This window comes from Leucopleurus acutus (assembly GCF_964270905.1).
Source record: "Leucopleurus acutus genome assembly, chromosome: 1".
Lineage (NCBI taxonomy): Eukaryota > Metazoa > Chordata > Mammalia > Artiodactyla > Delphinidae > Leucopleurus > Leucopleurus acutus.
The window spans coordinates 193792502-193809045 of NC_139142.1; the positions used below are offsets into that span (position 1 = coordinate 193792502).

At 41.0% G+C, this 16544-nt stretch overlaps 1 protein-coding gene across 1 annotated transcript in view; it reads left to right on the forward strand.

Moving 5' to 3' along the window:
• The window catches only part of MYO3A (myosin IIIA), a gene marked incomplete at both ends in the record, with an annotated part of 170181 nt that overhangs the window by 151504 nt on the left and 2133 nt on the right, over positions 1 to 16544 (forward strand). The window contains 3 exons of the mRNA XM_082839748.1: positions 6237 to 6343; positions 12465 to 12505; positions 13860 to 14003. Coding sequence (XP_082695874.1) covers positions 6237 to 6343; positions 12465 to 12505; positions 13860 to 14003 — 292 coding nt within the window. The remainder of the gene's footprint in view (positions 1 to 6236; positions 6344 to 12464; positions 12506 to 13859; positions 14004 to 16544) is intronic.

Genomic DNA, 16544 nt, shown 5'->3' on the forward strand with positions numbered 1-16544 from the left:
AGCCAGACCACTGAACACTAAGGCATCCCTGAAGTGTTCAGGACACTCAGAGCAGACTTACAGCTCTTCACCTCAGGAAAACTCAAGGGAACACAGAGTGGAGTAAAACAAGTGGTCCAATTCAGGGCAACCATGAGAAGTGAAAATATCTCTGGGAACGCAGAGCATGAGGCAGTGCAAGGCAGAGAGGAGTGCAGAGGGACTGAACTGTCCACACAAGCTCAGAACCTGCGTCCATTTCTGTTCAAGAGCGCCTCGCCTGGCTGAAGGGCAGATGAGGTGAAAGGCAGACAGGTTGCGAACCTGACTACGGTGAACCTTGCCTTTAACAAATAGCAGTGAATATTCCTCCCTTCTAAGATTTCCTCTGCGTCCCTATATTGCTTAAAGTTCATGACTGTCCATTTGTAAATGGGAATTTACAAAAACTAAACAATTGATTTCTTAAGGAAGATATTACAATAACATAAGTGCATTTCTGTGCTGCTAATATCCTATTTATACATGTGATACCTTTGCAAATTATACTCTGCATGTTTACTTAAGTAAAATAGTATAATTATGATTAAAATGAGAATAATACTGAAATTCAGTTTTCTAGAGCAAATATTGGCAATGAGTTTTAAATCTGTCTTCTTCTGAATGCAAAACGTTGAGATGTTTTTCCTTTCATTGCATTCCTGATCAACTCAAATGCTTAATGAAATTATTACCAGAACTACAATATAAATAAATACTTTACCTTCTGGCTATTTAATATAGCAGCAACCTTTACCAGTTAATACGTATCATGCACATCATACAAAATAGTCACAAACCTAATTTTGCTATTGCCAGCGTTGATGCGCTGCTGGTAATTTGTGATTATAAATGTTTATGTCACTTTTGTAATTAAGGGGTTAGAATGACGTTGGCAGGCAGTGTTTGTGCTCCCCCAAAGGAACAAAAATTTAAAGGGCAAAATAAACTTAACGCCTTTCTGAAATATTTGTATGCTGAAAAGCTCACAGGCAGTTTGCTCTTCAAAAATACAAAATAGCCTGGGGAAATTTAATCTGAACAGTCAGACCCTGTTGAATACATTCCTCAATAATTTTCACTTACTGGCTGCCTACGTTACGTGGCCATGTCTTAAGGGAAGACACCCTTTAAGAATATTTAGCATTATCCTGGTGAAGAAAAAAGTCAATTCTGCAAGATATAAGAATTAATTGGAAATTCTGAAAATTCAACACGTTTTGGGATTTTTTTTATCTCTGTAGTATGCACATGCCCTCATGCATATTTATAATTTTACATAAATGTGACCATACCATACATTCCAGGATTCTTTTGAATGCAATATTTTTTTCATTTTCTCTTTTTTCCTGTTTCTTCCCCCCTCCCGCCCACCGCCATTCTCCCTCTCCAACCCACATTGCTCTCCCCATCAAGGAAGCTCTTATAAAACATGTGTTCTTTTATATCTTTTGTAGATGTGCATAAATGCCCTTACAGACACATACAGACATAGAGATTTTTTGTCATTATTTTATTATGCATCTTGCTTTTCTCCCTTACTACCTGAGCAGGAATCCCTGCACATCAACAGGTATAGCTAAAAATCATTCTTTTTAATAGCCATATGGTATTCCATATGAAGAGCACAATAATTTACGTAACCTTTCCCCTATTGTTAGGTATTCACTTTGTTTCGATTTCTTGCCACTATGAAAAATGTTGCAGAAAACTTCTCTGAAAATGTCCTTGTATACTGATGATATTTTTATGGGATAAGCCTCCAGGGGTGGAGTCGTTGAGTTGAAAGGCATTTTGGGTTTTGATAGATTGCTTTCCTAAAAGGCCCTAAGAAGATGTTTCCTTCAACAATTTGTTTGAACTCACTTTTTCTGACATCCTGTCCAGCAGTGTTATCCTTCTTTTTAATCTTAGCTAATATGCCTGGAGTAAAATGATATTACACTGTTATTTTAATTCATATTGTCTTGTCTCCTGACAAGCTCATATGCCTTTCATGCTTGTTGGCTTTTTGGATTTGCTCATCTTGAACTTGCTACTTACATCTTTTGCTCATTTTTCTGTTGGTCTGTATTTTGTAGTCATTTGCCACCTTTGTATGACTTCTGAGTTCTAGTGAAGACATTTGTACCCCTAGATTGTTCATGAAGTCATCCAGATTTCCTTTCAGGATGTTTGTGGGTTCCTTCATTTACATTTATCTTTGAAGAATCAGAATTTATTTTTGTATCTGGTGACAATAGTGATCCAGTTAAGAAAATTATATTGAGTGTCTGCTCTTCACTTAGCACTGTGTCTCTAAGCTAAAATGGATTCAGTTAGGCTTTTTAGCATCTCCAAACACCTACCACCTGTACATATCCAGTGAAGAAGCATGAGGGCATCAGATCCTAAGGTATAATGCCCACCATCCAAAAACATATGGTCCCACTATTTTTTTTAAGTCATAGGTAAAAGTAGTAAGAAGTATGAGATTAAGTGTTGCATTATTTTGCTAGGGCTGCCATAACAAAGTTCCACAGACTTGGGGGATTAAACAACAGAAATGTTATTTCCTCACAGTTGTGTAAGCTAGAAGTCCCAGATCAACGTGTTGGCAAGTTTGGTTTCTTCTGAGGTCTCTCCTTGGCTTATAGATGCCATCTTCTCTCTCTGTCTCCGCATGGTCTTCCTTCTGTGTGTGTCTGTGTCCTAATCTCCTCTCTTACGAGAACACCGAGCATACTGAATTAGTGAGGCCATAGTGACCTCACTTGGAAGACCCTTTCTCCAAACACCTTCATATTCTGAGGAACTGGGGGTTAGGACTTCAGTGTATGAATTTTGAGGGGACACAATTCACCCCATAACACGTTTCAAATAAATTGCACAGCCTGTGAGTACCACTGATGTTCGCGTGAGATGGAGATGACTGGGCCATCTGTGAAAGCTTCACGGAAGAGGCGGAGGTGGAGACAGGCATTGAAGGATGCTTAAGATTTCAGTGAGGCCATGAAAAACCTTTCTATGAGATGAGAATAAGCAAAGTTACAGCTGTAAACGTGGTGTGCTGGGGTTCCAGTTAGGTAACGAGGCTGACCAGAGGAGGTAGTTCATTTGTGGGGGAAGTGGGAGATAAATTGGAATGGCTGAGATTGTAAGTAACTTGGATTTAGGAGAGGTTTCGGTTTAATGGAGAAGGAAAAAAGCATCACGAATTTTTGGAAAGTGGAATTTCGTCATGGTATTTAAGGAAGGAAAATCTGGGTTTCATGTGTGAGATAAAGCACGGGGCGCATTAAGACGCTGCCACTGTTGTTAAATGAGCAGTTTAGCCCAGGGTGGTAGCAAGGGTAAGCAAGAACTAGTGGTTGAGTATTAGGCATTTTAAAAAATGTATCAAAAAAGTTGACAGAATTTGCTGATTGCCTGCTTCCAGGAAACGAAGAAGAGGAATTAGGTGCGGGTGACATCAGTATTACAAACCTGGGGGACAGAAATACAGTGCCATTAAGGTCGTGGTGTACAGAATCTTAGATGGAGAAGAAAGATGACCCTTGACTCACCTGAGTCTGAGAGTTTGAGATGCACGTATTCAACAGGGGTAGGAAATTCGGGCCGAGCTCTGGTGGATGAGAGGTTCTAGCCGAGTTATGGATTGGGAAGTCATCTGTAGGGGGTCATTGTGCAAAGTACAAGGAGCTGGGAGCACCATGATTCATTCCAGGAGGGAAAGGATTGTTTATGCATCCAGCAAACTTTTATTAAGCACTTACTATGTGTCGGGCATTTCCTTAAGTGCCAGGAACACAAAGGTAAATGAGATAAGGTGTCTTGCGCTCAGAAACCTCACCCTCAGTCATGAAGGGAAGGGGTGGTCGATAATGTTAAATGGTCATGAAGTCAGAGATACTAAGGACAGAAAAGTGGCCTTTGGCTTGGGCAGTAAAGTGGTCACCCTTGACTGTCTAGAAGGCAGGTTCTAGAGAGTCTTGGTGATAGAAATCAGATAGAATGGCAACATTTGATGAGAAAATGAAGAAAGAGCAAGACTTCCTTTATTCCCAGAATCTGTTTGTTTTTCCCTTTCGTGGCATTTATTCAGGTTCTTTGCCACCTTAAATTTATTTAATTGCTATTATAATAGTAATATTCTGATAATTTAATTCAGACTTTAAATAATATTAAAGTCAAGTTAAAATTTAATCCCTGGTCACCTTTATGTTTCTAAAAACATAACTTGATACTATATTTTAATGTTTCTTGCCATTCAGACTCAAATAAGATATATAAGTGCATGAGGCCAGTACATTTAAAAATAATAAAACTTGGCAAGAGCCAATAAGAGCTGTTTAATAATCAGCCCTGGGGCTTCCCTGGTGGCGCAGTGGTTGAGAGTCCGCCTGCCGATGCAGGGGACACGGGTTCATGCCCCGGTCTGGGAGGATCCCACATGCCGCGGAGCGGCTGGGCCCGTGAGCCGTGGCCGCTGAGCCTACGCATCCGGAGCCTGTGCTCCGCAACGGGAGAGGCCACAACAGTGAGAGGCCCACATACCTCAAAATAAATAAATAAATAAATAAATCAGCCGTGGGAGAGAGGATAAATAAGGAGAAGGAAAATAATAAAAGACCACTGTTTTTGGTGGTGGCGAGAATTCAGGTTTTACCATCTTTCCTTGGGCCTGTGATGGTCTAAGACGGGATTTGGCTAGGGCTCCGGTATCTGGATTCCCTCCACCTCCTCTGTCTACTCCTTTGGAGGAAAAGGGAGAGAGAGAATGGGAGATGAACCTCCAGGGATTGGTTGGAAAAGTACTTTTACTCCTCCTATCTATAACTGATCTCTATTAACGTGGTCTCATTAACAAAGATCCCGTTTTCTTTTGTTTTATTCTAAAAAGGACGGTAACGAATGATTGTCCTGGTTTGCACTGTTCCATGCCTTACACCACGATGACATACTCCCAACTAGCTGATCTCTCTTTGTCATCCAGCAATTTCCCATAAATTTTAAAATGAATGAGTTGGATAACGTTAGGATATGAATGCTCTTGTGATAAATACGTTCACACAGTGAGCTGGGGCTGGGACTAGAAAGTTAGGCATCTGTGAGTCTCCCTCCTGGTTGGAGCGGTCTTACGCTGCCTGTCACGGCTGCTCACACGTAGTAAGTGTGGAGCATTCATTGATTTGATTAGATTTGACTTGATCTGATTAGAATCATTTGGAATAATTCAGTTCCTCTGTGTATTTCTATGTTGGAGGATTAGGAATTATTGTTGCCCCATTATTATATGCAATAATGATCCCTTGATGCCCTTAAAGTCCGGCTGAGAAGTGTGTGCTCAGATACCTGTTGAATGTAAGCCATTCTCCAGTGAGCACCCATACCCTACTCCCAACCCAACCCTGATGTATTTATCACAAATGCACTTAGGGGATGAGGTGGTCAAGAATCATGAAAAATAGACAGAAATGGTTTGTAAGCGGCCTATTAACTCTGTAGACATAAGGCCACTTGTAACAAAAGCACTGACAGCAAAGTGTGAAGATCCTCAGAAACTCTGATGATGTTGCCGCAGGTTTGAGGACTTGGCTCTATCAGAGAAAGAGCAGGGAGAAGAGGACAAACCTAGTTCTTTCTTGGCCAAGGATTCTAAAGTCCAATCTGAACATTCTAATAGTTTGAGATTCTAAATATTGGTGAATATCTGTCCAGCCTGCCGTTGAGCTGTCTCTTGGTTTGGGTCATAACATGAGGTGGTACTTTAAAAAATGAGGATCATGCAGTGTTCGGATGGATGGATGGATGGATGGATGGAAGGATGGATGGATGGATGGAAGGATGGATGGAAGGATGGATGGGTCGCTCTGTAGTGCCAGTGACGGGGAGGCAAGGAGACAGCAAGATTCTATGAGCATAATCCTCCTTTCTAGAGATTTTACGGCAGCTTTGTCTGCTCGCCCCATCCACCCTCAGCTGCCATTCCACATTATCAAACTGTGCATTTCTTTTCTTCCCCGTCTTCTCTTCCCCTTAACTTCTCAAAATCCTAGACCACTGGACAATCGGAAGGAAACACATGATGAGGAATATAATAAGGGTTGGTGGGGGGAACAAAGGAATTTCCTCTTTCTCCCAGTTTTTGCCCCAGTTGTATGTATATAATTTGTTGTTTAACACAAACACAAAAGCCCTTGTAACTGAGTGCTTGTTTATGATCGCCTTTCTTGTAGGTATCTCCAGAGGAGAGGGGCCAAAAATACTGAGACCTCCGAGGCGGCCCCGGAAACCCAAAACACTAAATAACCCTGAAGACTCCACGTACTATTCTCTCCTGCATGTAAGTGGCTCACTCTCATTCTCAGGTGGGAGCCGTAGCATCCCCTAACAACAGCGTGGAAACTGACCACACTAGTCCTGTCAAAAGGGAGGGCTTTGCAAAGGAGATGCGCTTTGGTTTCTGCTTACCTGCCCCTCCCTTGACTGACAGTCTGGGCACTTGGCTGTCCACCAACCCCTCTTCCTCAGGGTCCACGCCTCTCCCGCAGTCCTGTAACCCCTGTGCCCTCCCACAGTTCTCTCTTCTGGTCCTGTAATCTGAGCTGCTGTGCAAATATCAACCCAGAAAGAGAAGGGCCTCACAGCAGGAGCTCTCCAGGGAGGAACCTTGGTGTAAATGGACGGGAAGAAGGAAGGGGGAAGAAGAGACATTTAGTGAACACCTTTTAAATCCCAGGCCTAGAGTGAGGTGTGTTCACACACATGGTGAGATCGAATCTTAGAGCCTGGAGGGTGGCATCCCCATCTCACAGATCAGGATTCTGAGCCACGGATAAGGCACCTGTTAGCTGTCAGGGCCATTAATTGTACTGAGGTCTTCTGGTTTCCCAGCTCCCGTTGACTCACGGTGAGCAGCCTGGGAGCTCTCGGCATCACCCCTGCCAGCCTGCCCTTCCTCTAGGTTCCTGTTCTCCGTGAATGCCACCAGCATCTGCCTGGTTACCTAAACCAGCAAAACTGCGAAGCATCCCGAATCTTGCCTGCTGATCAGACACGCTGAAGTGGGACTCCTCCCCACAAAGGCTCGCTCTGATTCATCTTCTGCTTCTGGCCTCAGGGCAGCTACCCTGTTTCAGACCATCTCATTCCTCACCTGGAGTAGTTCAGGCCCCACCTAACTGCTTCTAATCTCAGCCTCTGCAAGCCATACCAGAACATTTCTCTAAACCATAACTTTGATTGTGTTCCTCCCTGGAGAGTCCCTTTAATGGCTCAGCAACTCCTTCTGCACCAAGTCCAGACTCCTTCGCCCCCGTGCCCACTGGCCAGAGTTAACTGCTGGCACCTCTGCCAGTGCGTGGCCTCCCACGCTCCTGAGTCCTTTGCACCTGCTGGTCCTTCCATTTACAATACTTATTCCCCCTCTCACTTCCTGCTGCCACAGTGAAGACAGCAACAGCCCTCCATGTCCCTGTAGAGCCCAGAGAATGTTTCCCATGAGTTGCAATTAAGTTTCCCACCTCCCCGGCCATAAATGAAGGTTGACTTTCAAATCAACCATCTCCCGGTCCTCTCCCTTCTCTCTGCTGATTTCTCTCCAGTGTCTTTGGAAGGGTCCTCTTCTCCTTGGTGTTGCCTAGGGTTCAATCTTAGATTCTCTTCTCATCTCATTGCCTTCGGACAGTTTCATCAGCTGCCATGACATCAGTTTCTCCTGATTCCTGAATCCTGGCCTCTGGCTCAGATTCTCCCTCTGACTCCAACCTCAAATATCAGAGTACCTAGTGTTTGTTTTACATATTCCACGTGATGCACGAAGGCAGTCATACGTATATATACATTCACCTATATAATATGGGCAATACACACACACCTCCCTATATGCTATGGGTATGTACACACACACCTCCCTATATACTATGGATATGTACACACACACCTCCCTATATACTATGGGTACATACACACACACCTCCCTATATACTGTGGGTATGCACACACACACCTCCCTATATACCATGGGTACATACACACACACACACACACACACACACACCCTTTTATTACTATGGGTACATATGCACACATCTATATACTATGGGTACATACACACACATATCCATCTGAAATACACAATTAAATGGTTTTCAGTATAATCACAGAGTTGTACAACCATCACCACAGTCAATGTTACTTATTTTTAAATTTATTTTCAAAACAATTTTAATTGAACTATAGTTGATTTACAATGTTGTATTAGTTTCAGGTATACAGCAGACTGATTCAGATATATATATATCAGGTGTACAGCAGACTGATTCAGCTATATATATATATATAGCTGATTCACAAATGAGTCCCTGCCCCCAAGAAGCTTACTTTGTCATTGTACTGTTATTTTAAAAATGAATATAAATTGTTTTCCTGCATCTTAATTTATCAGTGATTGGAAACCTTTTTATAACCCTGGGTCTTGAAATCTGTGGCTTCAGTGAAACATAGAAAACTAGTATATTATTTGAAGTGAAAACACACCATGGGTTCATATTTATCTGGCCTTTACCCAGATTTGGGGGGTTACACGTAAGTGAAATTTATAGCTGTGATGGAGCCCTACCCCCTTTAACCATCAAAGCATTCTCAGTACTTTTAAATGGTTTTCACAAACATCCTTCTCAAATACATTATACTGCACATTTTAAACCTTTTCTTCATGACCCAGGTCACTGTAGTGAGCAAAAATGTTTGTACTTTATTCAGAACTATACTTATCAGAGAGGCTCCCTGACAGCCGTATCTAAAGTAGCACCTGTCTCTCTGTATCTTCCTGGCCCTACTTAATTTTTCTTCACAGCAGGTATAGATATGTATCTGCTTGTCTCCTGGCTGACTCTCCCCTGTGGACTAGAAGCTCCAGGAAGGCAGGGACTTTGCTCACTCTTATGGCCCCACTGTTGCTCGTCATGAGACTATTAGCTAAATAACACACGACTTACTTTAGACGAGGCTCTCAGGCTGCCGAGCTGTGGACAAGACACCCCTCCCTCATGCTTGCCCGACACGAGCAGCTGTGCTGACAGATGTCTCACCTGTTAATATAGCTTTCGTTTCTCCTTGGATGCCACCACTTAGGGTGGTCATTCCGACTGCCTTAACATCAATACTAGCTCTCTTCTGTGATTTGATGCTCTTAATCTCCTACATCTGGGGAATGTTGCTGTTGTCGTGTCCAAAATAAGAGTAAGCTGAAGCTTAGAAACGTGGCTGTGGAGGAGAGAGCATCAGCTGAACACTCAGGCCCCATTGTCATGGCGTGTGGTGTCTGCTCTAACACGTAGAAGCTGTGCAGCCAGCAGCAAAATGACTCCATGCCAACAGCTTCCTCAAGAAGTGAGTAATGGACCCCGTCACATCACAAGTCCCTTCCGGTCCCATTATTTTTCTGGGGCCTTCCCTCAACCACAACAGTAGGTGGTCTGGCCACTTCCAGGTCCCTTTTTTGTTATGTCTATATTTTGGCTACCCTCTTCATCCTTGTGAAGGCCTCTGAATACATTATATATTCGTGTATTTCCAAAAGGGAAGTAAGACTGTGTCCGCCATGATGTAATGGTGAATTTTAAAGTCTTACGATAAAATGTATTTCTTTATGTCAGGTGGGAGGGAGAGGGAGTGAGATGCAGTGACTGAGGAATGGCTTCTTCAGTCCTCTGAGCTCAGACCTCTGTTCTTTCAAAGGCCTCCTCAAGAAACATCCTCACTGGATATCTCCTCCGTAAGTCATCTCTGTTTCCTTGTCTTTCTCTCTTCTTTACTCTAGTTTGATAAGAAACGGCCATAGGACATTTGCTTCCTCTTTTGCATTTAAAATTTCAGGTTTGTAATTTGTCATATCAAAACTCTGATTGCAAACATCATTGGTCTTAGTAATTCAGGCATATCTCGTTTTATTGTGCTTCACAGGTACTGTTTTTTTTTTCTTTTTTTTACAAATTGAAGGTTTGTCACAACCCTGCATTCAGCAAGTCTATTGGCACCATATTCCCAACAGCATTTGCTCACTTCCTGTCTCTGTGTCTCTTGGTAATTCTTGTAGTATTTCAAACCCTCCACCGGCAGTTTTATGGCATTTCTAGCAATAAAGTATTTTTAAAATAAGGTATGCATTTGTTTAGACATAATGCTATGGCACACTTAATAGACTATAGTAGAGTGTAAACGTAACTTTTATATGCACTGGGAAACCAAAAACATTTGTGTGACTTGCTTCATTGCAGTGGCCTGGAACCAAACCTGCAATATCTCCGAGGTGTGTGTGTAAATGCTCCTAATATACAGTCCTGTGTGATAAAATTCATATTAAGTCCTCTTCCAGGAAATGCAATATCCTTCTTCATGATCAATAATGCCATTTCATACATCCCTTTAGCCCTAGAGCCTAGGGGACTGAGAGACAACTAACTGTAAAGCTCTGTCTTAACACTCATTTCTTCCTCCCGCTTTGTTCCTTATTTACAACTCCTATTTTATTACCTTGATTACATAAGTGCTTCTATTATAAACCATCTTAAATAATTTTTGGAAAAATATATCATTGAATTACATTTCATTAGACTATTCTAGCACAGGCAAGAGCGAAATAAGCCCAGACAATATTTACTCTTCTAAGAATTCCTGTAACTGAGAACCAGCTTGTACACACCACCTCCCAGGTGGAAGTGCTGATCCAGAATAAAAAGGGGTCCTCGCCAGGGTGGAACGTTATTTGATTCTTGGTTGTAGAAAGGGGATCTCTGTTACTCAGCATCATTTTGGATTATAGAAAATGGTTATCAAGGACAAGAGAGACGTTTCTTTCAGATAATGGATCAAGGAGGCAGGACCTCTTCTATTAAGGCAACCACCACAGCAAACACCACCCTGCTCCCAGGGATCGTTAACTGAACTGCTAGGGGCCGTTGTGCTTATGCTGGTAATAGCATTACTTGTAAGCACCTCCTAGTCTAGGGCACTGTGTCAAGAATGTGAAGTAACAGGAAACGGGAAGGACAGGAATGTAATTGGTGTCCTGCCCCTTACATTGTTACTTCCTGAATGGTCCACTCCCAGACTTGATGCAGGAAAGCATTCATTTCCACCTCATCCACCCACTAAAATACCAACGATAAGAATAAAAGGAACTATGAACTATTTGCCTCATCTAACATTTTAAGTTATTACAAATGATAAGTTATGAGAAAACTTATGATTCAGTATGTCTAAGGATAACTTGGGAAAACCCTAGATATTTACAAACCATTATTATTATTATTATTTTTGCGGCATGCGGGCCTCTCACTGTTGTGGCCTCTCCCGTTGCGGAGCACAGGCTCCGGACACGCAGGCTCGGCGGCCATGGCTCACGGGCCCAGCCGCTCCGCGGCATGTGGGATCTTCCCGGACTGGGGCATGAACCCGTGTCCCCTGCATCGGCAGGCAGACTCTCAACCACTGCGCCACCAGGGAAGCCCACAAACCATTATTAATTGACATTTTTATTATCTTGCACTTTTATGGTGCCACCCAACTTGATACTTGCATTAGAGTTGCCACAATTATAATATCTTAAGCTTGTTCAAGGTGAGTGTGGTATTTGTTTTCTCAGCCTAAAAGACATATATCTTCTTTTCAACATGTAAATATAGGAGTTCAAGTGCATTGAGCTAGAACACAGTGAAACACATGACTAATGTCACAATACAAAAGAGAATACTGCTTTATATGTAAGATTAAATGAAATACCACTTTGTTCAAATTGAATTACTGATTAAAATATATCTAGTTATTTTTATACTTAAACATTCTAAAGTATGCCGTGATACATCAAATTTCCAATTATGAAAAAACATTTTGCAGTGAACATATGTGTCATCCATGCGCTACTTTTATGCCATAAGTGGGCTCCTATAGGTTAATGAAGTCAGATTTCCATTCTTCTGTGTCCTGTTGCAGCTGCCCTAACTATCCACCCATCTGCTTTACCTGCAGACAAGGATGACATCAAAGCAGCCTAATTAACCTGCCTAAATACAACTACGTTTGTGATAGAGAGATAGACTTTCCAGAAAGTCTGACATTTTGTCCCCATTTGTAGGTAGATACACGTTATGTAATCTTGTGTAGACTGGTCACCACTGTGTGGTAAACTCTTTTTTTATATGGGATGCAAAGATTAATTTCATTCCCGGCCTGGTTAAAAAAAAACTGCAACACAAATTCATAATTAGTAAAATTTGAGTAAACTAAAATTTTTAATTGAGTAAAATTTCTTTAGATTGTAAATATATTTTATCCACTTGCTTATTTCTAAATCAGCTTTATAGGAATACATTTATATGTTAATACTATAGTAATATATAAATTAATCCTATTAAGATCATAATATGATATAGAGTCTTTTTTAATTATTCTATTCTGTTTAGAAGTCAATCCAAGAAGAAAAACGAAGATCGAGGAAAGATAGGTAATTATTATGTCTAACTTTTAATGTCATCTTCTCAAACCAAAATATAACTCCATATGTTCAAATTGTGATTAAAAACCACCCATTTCATGTGGATAGATTTTGGGAAGTAGTGTGCTCTCAATACATTTATATTATACATATGAGGTTTATATGTAATTTATAAGATCTTACCTATTGGAAATATACTGAGATAACACAGTGCAAGTTATTTACTGAGAACTCAAACAGTTTTTAATAAATTGTACCGTCCAGTATGGAATTTGCTTTTCTTGTCCCATTAATATGGTTTTGATTGAGCAGTTTGAGCATGCTCATGTTCATGAACTTTCTTTCCCCAAACTCTTTGTACTTTTTTGTTCTTCAACACAAGCTAAATCACTTTTTATAATGTTTATATATTTGTTAGGAAGATGAGGTTTATGTCACCTGCGTGTGTGGCCGACTTCTATACAGACTATTCCCATTTCCCTATAACATTTCAGCCCACCAGTGCTTTACTCTTTTAATATTATACTCTTTTAATATTATATTTCAAGCAACGAATTTCCGGACAGTGCTCAAAACAATCGAAGGTTCTTCTATTAAGCATGAGTGGACACAGAGTTCCGATTTATGAATCAGTGGCATTCTGAAAGTTCATTTATAGATTGGTATCTTAACTTGAAAAGCACTTTTCCCCAAAGTACTGTAACACCCGGTAGTTTTTCAGACTGACACCTGTTGACCTTAGATGAAGTTCCATCAGACCAGAGATACCGAGTACCACAGGAACCAGAGTGCAGTTTGACGAGATCCAAGAATGAAAATGGTTGAGGACACACCCCTGTGTGTGTGTGTTGTGTGCAGAAATTAAAATCAATCCCCTAAAGACACATGGGTAGGGAAGGACAGAAGGTTACCTGTGAAGGAAGTAAGGTAAGATCATGACACATGATGTGCCTCAGTGGGCTGATAAAATTGGGAAGTGCTTGTGTTAGTACATAAAGGTCAGCTTTCCTCATGGTGGCCCAAGGGTCAGTTGTGAGTCCTGATGTAGACTGGCCAAGTGAGCATTATAATCACCGGCTATCTAGTAACTACTAGTTTTGTGCCAAGTTGAACGTGGTAGAACTTGGAAACGCTGTCCCAGCAGCTAATGCCCTCTTAAAGGTAAGAAGTGAGGGGTTTGTTTTTCTTTCTAATTTACGGTATATACTGTTTTTGCACATTTCAAGACCTCTCTCATTCCTGTTGACATACATGTGTTACTGCTTAATTATCGTAAATACTTTAAACGAAGAAAACAAGTATCTTGTAAGTTTAAGTGAGTAGACAGCTTGATACTGTGGTGTGTTTATGTGTTCATTTGCAGTCAGGGAAAATTATTAGATTTGGAAGATTTCTATTATAAGGAAATTTTGCCCAGTCATCCTGGACCAGAGGAACACAACCTTAGCTTAAGAGAACGAAGACAACAGCAAGAACTCCAGAATCAATGTTTTAAAGCTGATGAAAGGTAATAAACGTACGTTGAAGTACAGCATTTTCAATTTTATACTCACCATTCCATTTCTAAAGCATTTTCATTTACGTATGGACTAATGACAAAGCGTTCTTACTGAGCATTGCGTCTTATGATTGATGTGTTGTTTAAAAGTAAAATCGTAAGGATTATGGTAAGGTAATCAGACATCCCAGTTTTTCTAGCACAATCCCGGTTTTTACCTGTTTCCTTGGTGTAATCATCAAAAGCACTCCCTTTTAAAAGTTGTTTGGTTTGGATGATAAATTATGTGGTCATACTATATAATTATAAACAATATCTGTGTTTAATAATATCCAAATCCTGTGTTTAAGCTCTAACCAGTGTGATTTTATTTACTTATTGGTTTCTCGATTATGCTGTGTAATTTCTCAGAATCAGTGATGTCAGACCAAAAACAAAAAATTGAGGAGAAATATTCATACAGAAATATGTATTTTGGGTTTGATTTTCACTTTGCCACCAACTTTGTTTGACATTTAACTTAAACCATTTGTAGCTTACTTACTACTTTGGGAATGTTTTTTTTCTTTCCCCAAAAAATTCTTTGTAAAGTTTTGAAATTGAGGGCGCATAATAAGATGGACATGTGGTATATGAGAAATGGGAGCAGCGCCAGGCAATGAAAAGCTGTTTTTCCAAAATCCTAAGTGAACACCCTGTCAGCCCAGGGCACGCAGACCCCCCACATAGCTGCCTCTTGTACAGTGTGCTGTGTGGTTAAGAGAAGAGGGTTTAGAGCGAGATGGTCTCAGATTTGGGTCCCGATTCTGCCACTTAGTAGCTGAGTGACCTTGCCGTGTTACTAGACCTCTTTAAGCTTCCGTTTTCACATCTGCCAAAGGATTTACTAGTTGCCTCGCCGTGTTGTTGGAGAGATTAAACGAAACGATGAATGCAGGGCGCTTAATGCGAGACATGGCGCCGGGGAGGTGTTCCATAAATGGTGGCTGTCATCATCTTTATTTGCTTGTCCAGAACTATGGTTTCTGCCCCTTGTCTCCAAAAGAAGATGTATTCTTCCATCTTGGAGCTTAGAGATGTTCTGGTCCAACCACAGAGTTCTATATGGGAGAATTACCAAGTGCCCGAGAGATTAAGGGACTTGCCCGAAGTCCCACATTGAGTGAGTGAACTAAAATCCAAGGGCTTTTCTTTCACTCTTTGCTCAAATGGCTTCTCACTGACGCACCCACTTCCCGTTTTAACAAGCCAGTCTGCCTCCCCTCAGGCGTGTTCTCCCCTCCCCGCAGCGGCAAGCACACATCTGCTGTGAATGTGTTCACTCCCTGGTGTTCCAGTGGCGTCTCTGGATGTCAAGGCAGTTCACTAGACTAGAAGCTGGGAGCTCACCTCAGTGGAGCACTCGCGGTGTGCTAGGCTGTGCTCTTATCCTGTTACCTTTGCTCTTATCTCATTTAACCCTCACAGGAGCTAGCGAGATGGTTACTCTCCTTGCCCTATTTTACAGATGAGGAAGCTAAGCCTGCTTAGTTTAATACTGCAAACAGTAACCTAGATAATAAATGATGGGGTTAGAATTTGAGCACAGACCTTTTTGAATTTAGAGCTGATAACCTTTAGCACCCACGCTGGGTGGTTGAAGAGGGAGTGATGCGGTCGGTCGTGTCCAAGATACGATCCTTATATCTGTCTCTGAGGATCTGAACTTGAGAGAGAAAGGATTCTTATCTAACCATGCAGACAGGTAACTCCAAGGTGGGATATTTCTAAACTAAGGAAGATTAAAGAGACAAAACAACCAAGTGCAGTAGGTCAACCTTGATAGGATCTTGGCTTTAAAATAGAAAACAAAAACAAAACAGAAAAACAGCTCTAAAGGACCTTTTGGGACAATTAGAGAAGCTTCAGGCCAAGCTATATGTTGGAAGATGTTATTGTAGAAAGAATATTTTATATATCTTATTATATATATTAAATTATCTAATAAATATTATATATTTATCCTATATAGAAATATATAGTACATATTTTATATAGATACTAGTACATTATTCTGATAAAATATTTATATATATTATATAATACATACTCTCTCTGTATAGTGTACTCAGATAAATCAATAAATATATATATTTATCTGAACATACACACACACACACACACACACACACACACACACACACACACCCCACCCAAGTACACCAGGAAGGTATGAGCAGGTCTGGGAATCAGGGACAAAAGCAATGATTATTTGAGTGTCTCATGAATTTAAATGAATGAAAGCAAGTGCAAGGTAGTCAGTGATAACATGGATGACTGTCCTTGTAGCTAAGACCAAACCTTCCCTTTGTGCACTGAATTCTAGTCCTTCCATGTCCACCAGAACATTGTCCTGCAACTGTCCCCTCTCTCTTCTGCACCTTGAATGTTTGTTCTCTTTACCAAATCATTTCTGACAATCTGCGAACATGATCCAATTGGACGCATCATAAAAAGTACCCTTGACTCGATCTGGAAGTCATCCTTGACTTCCCAGAACACCCGTATTCC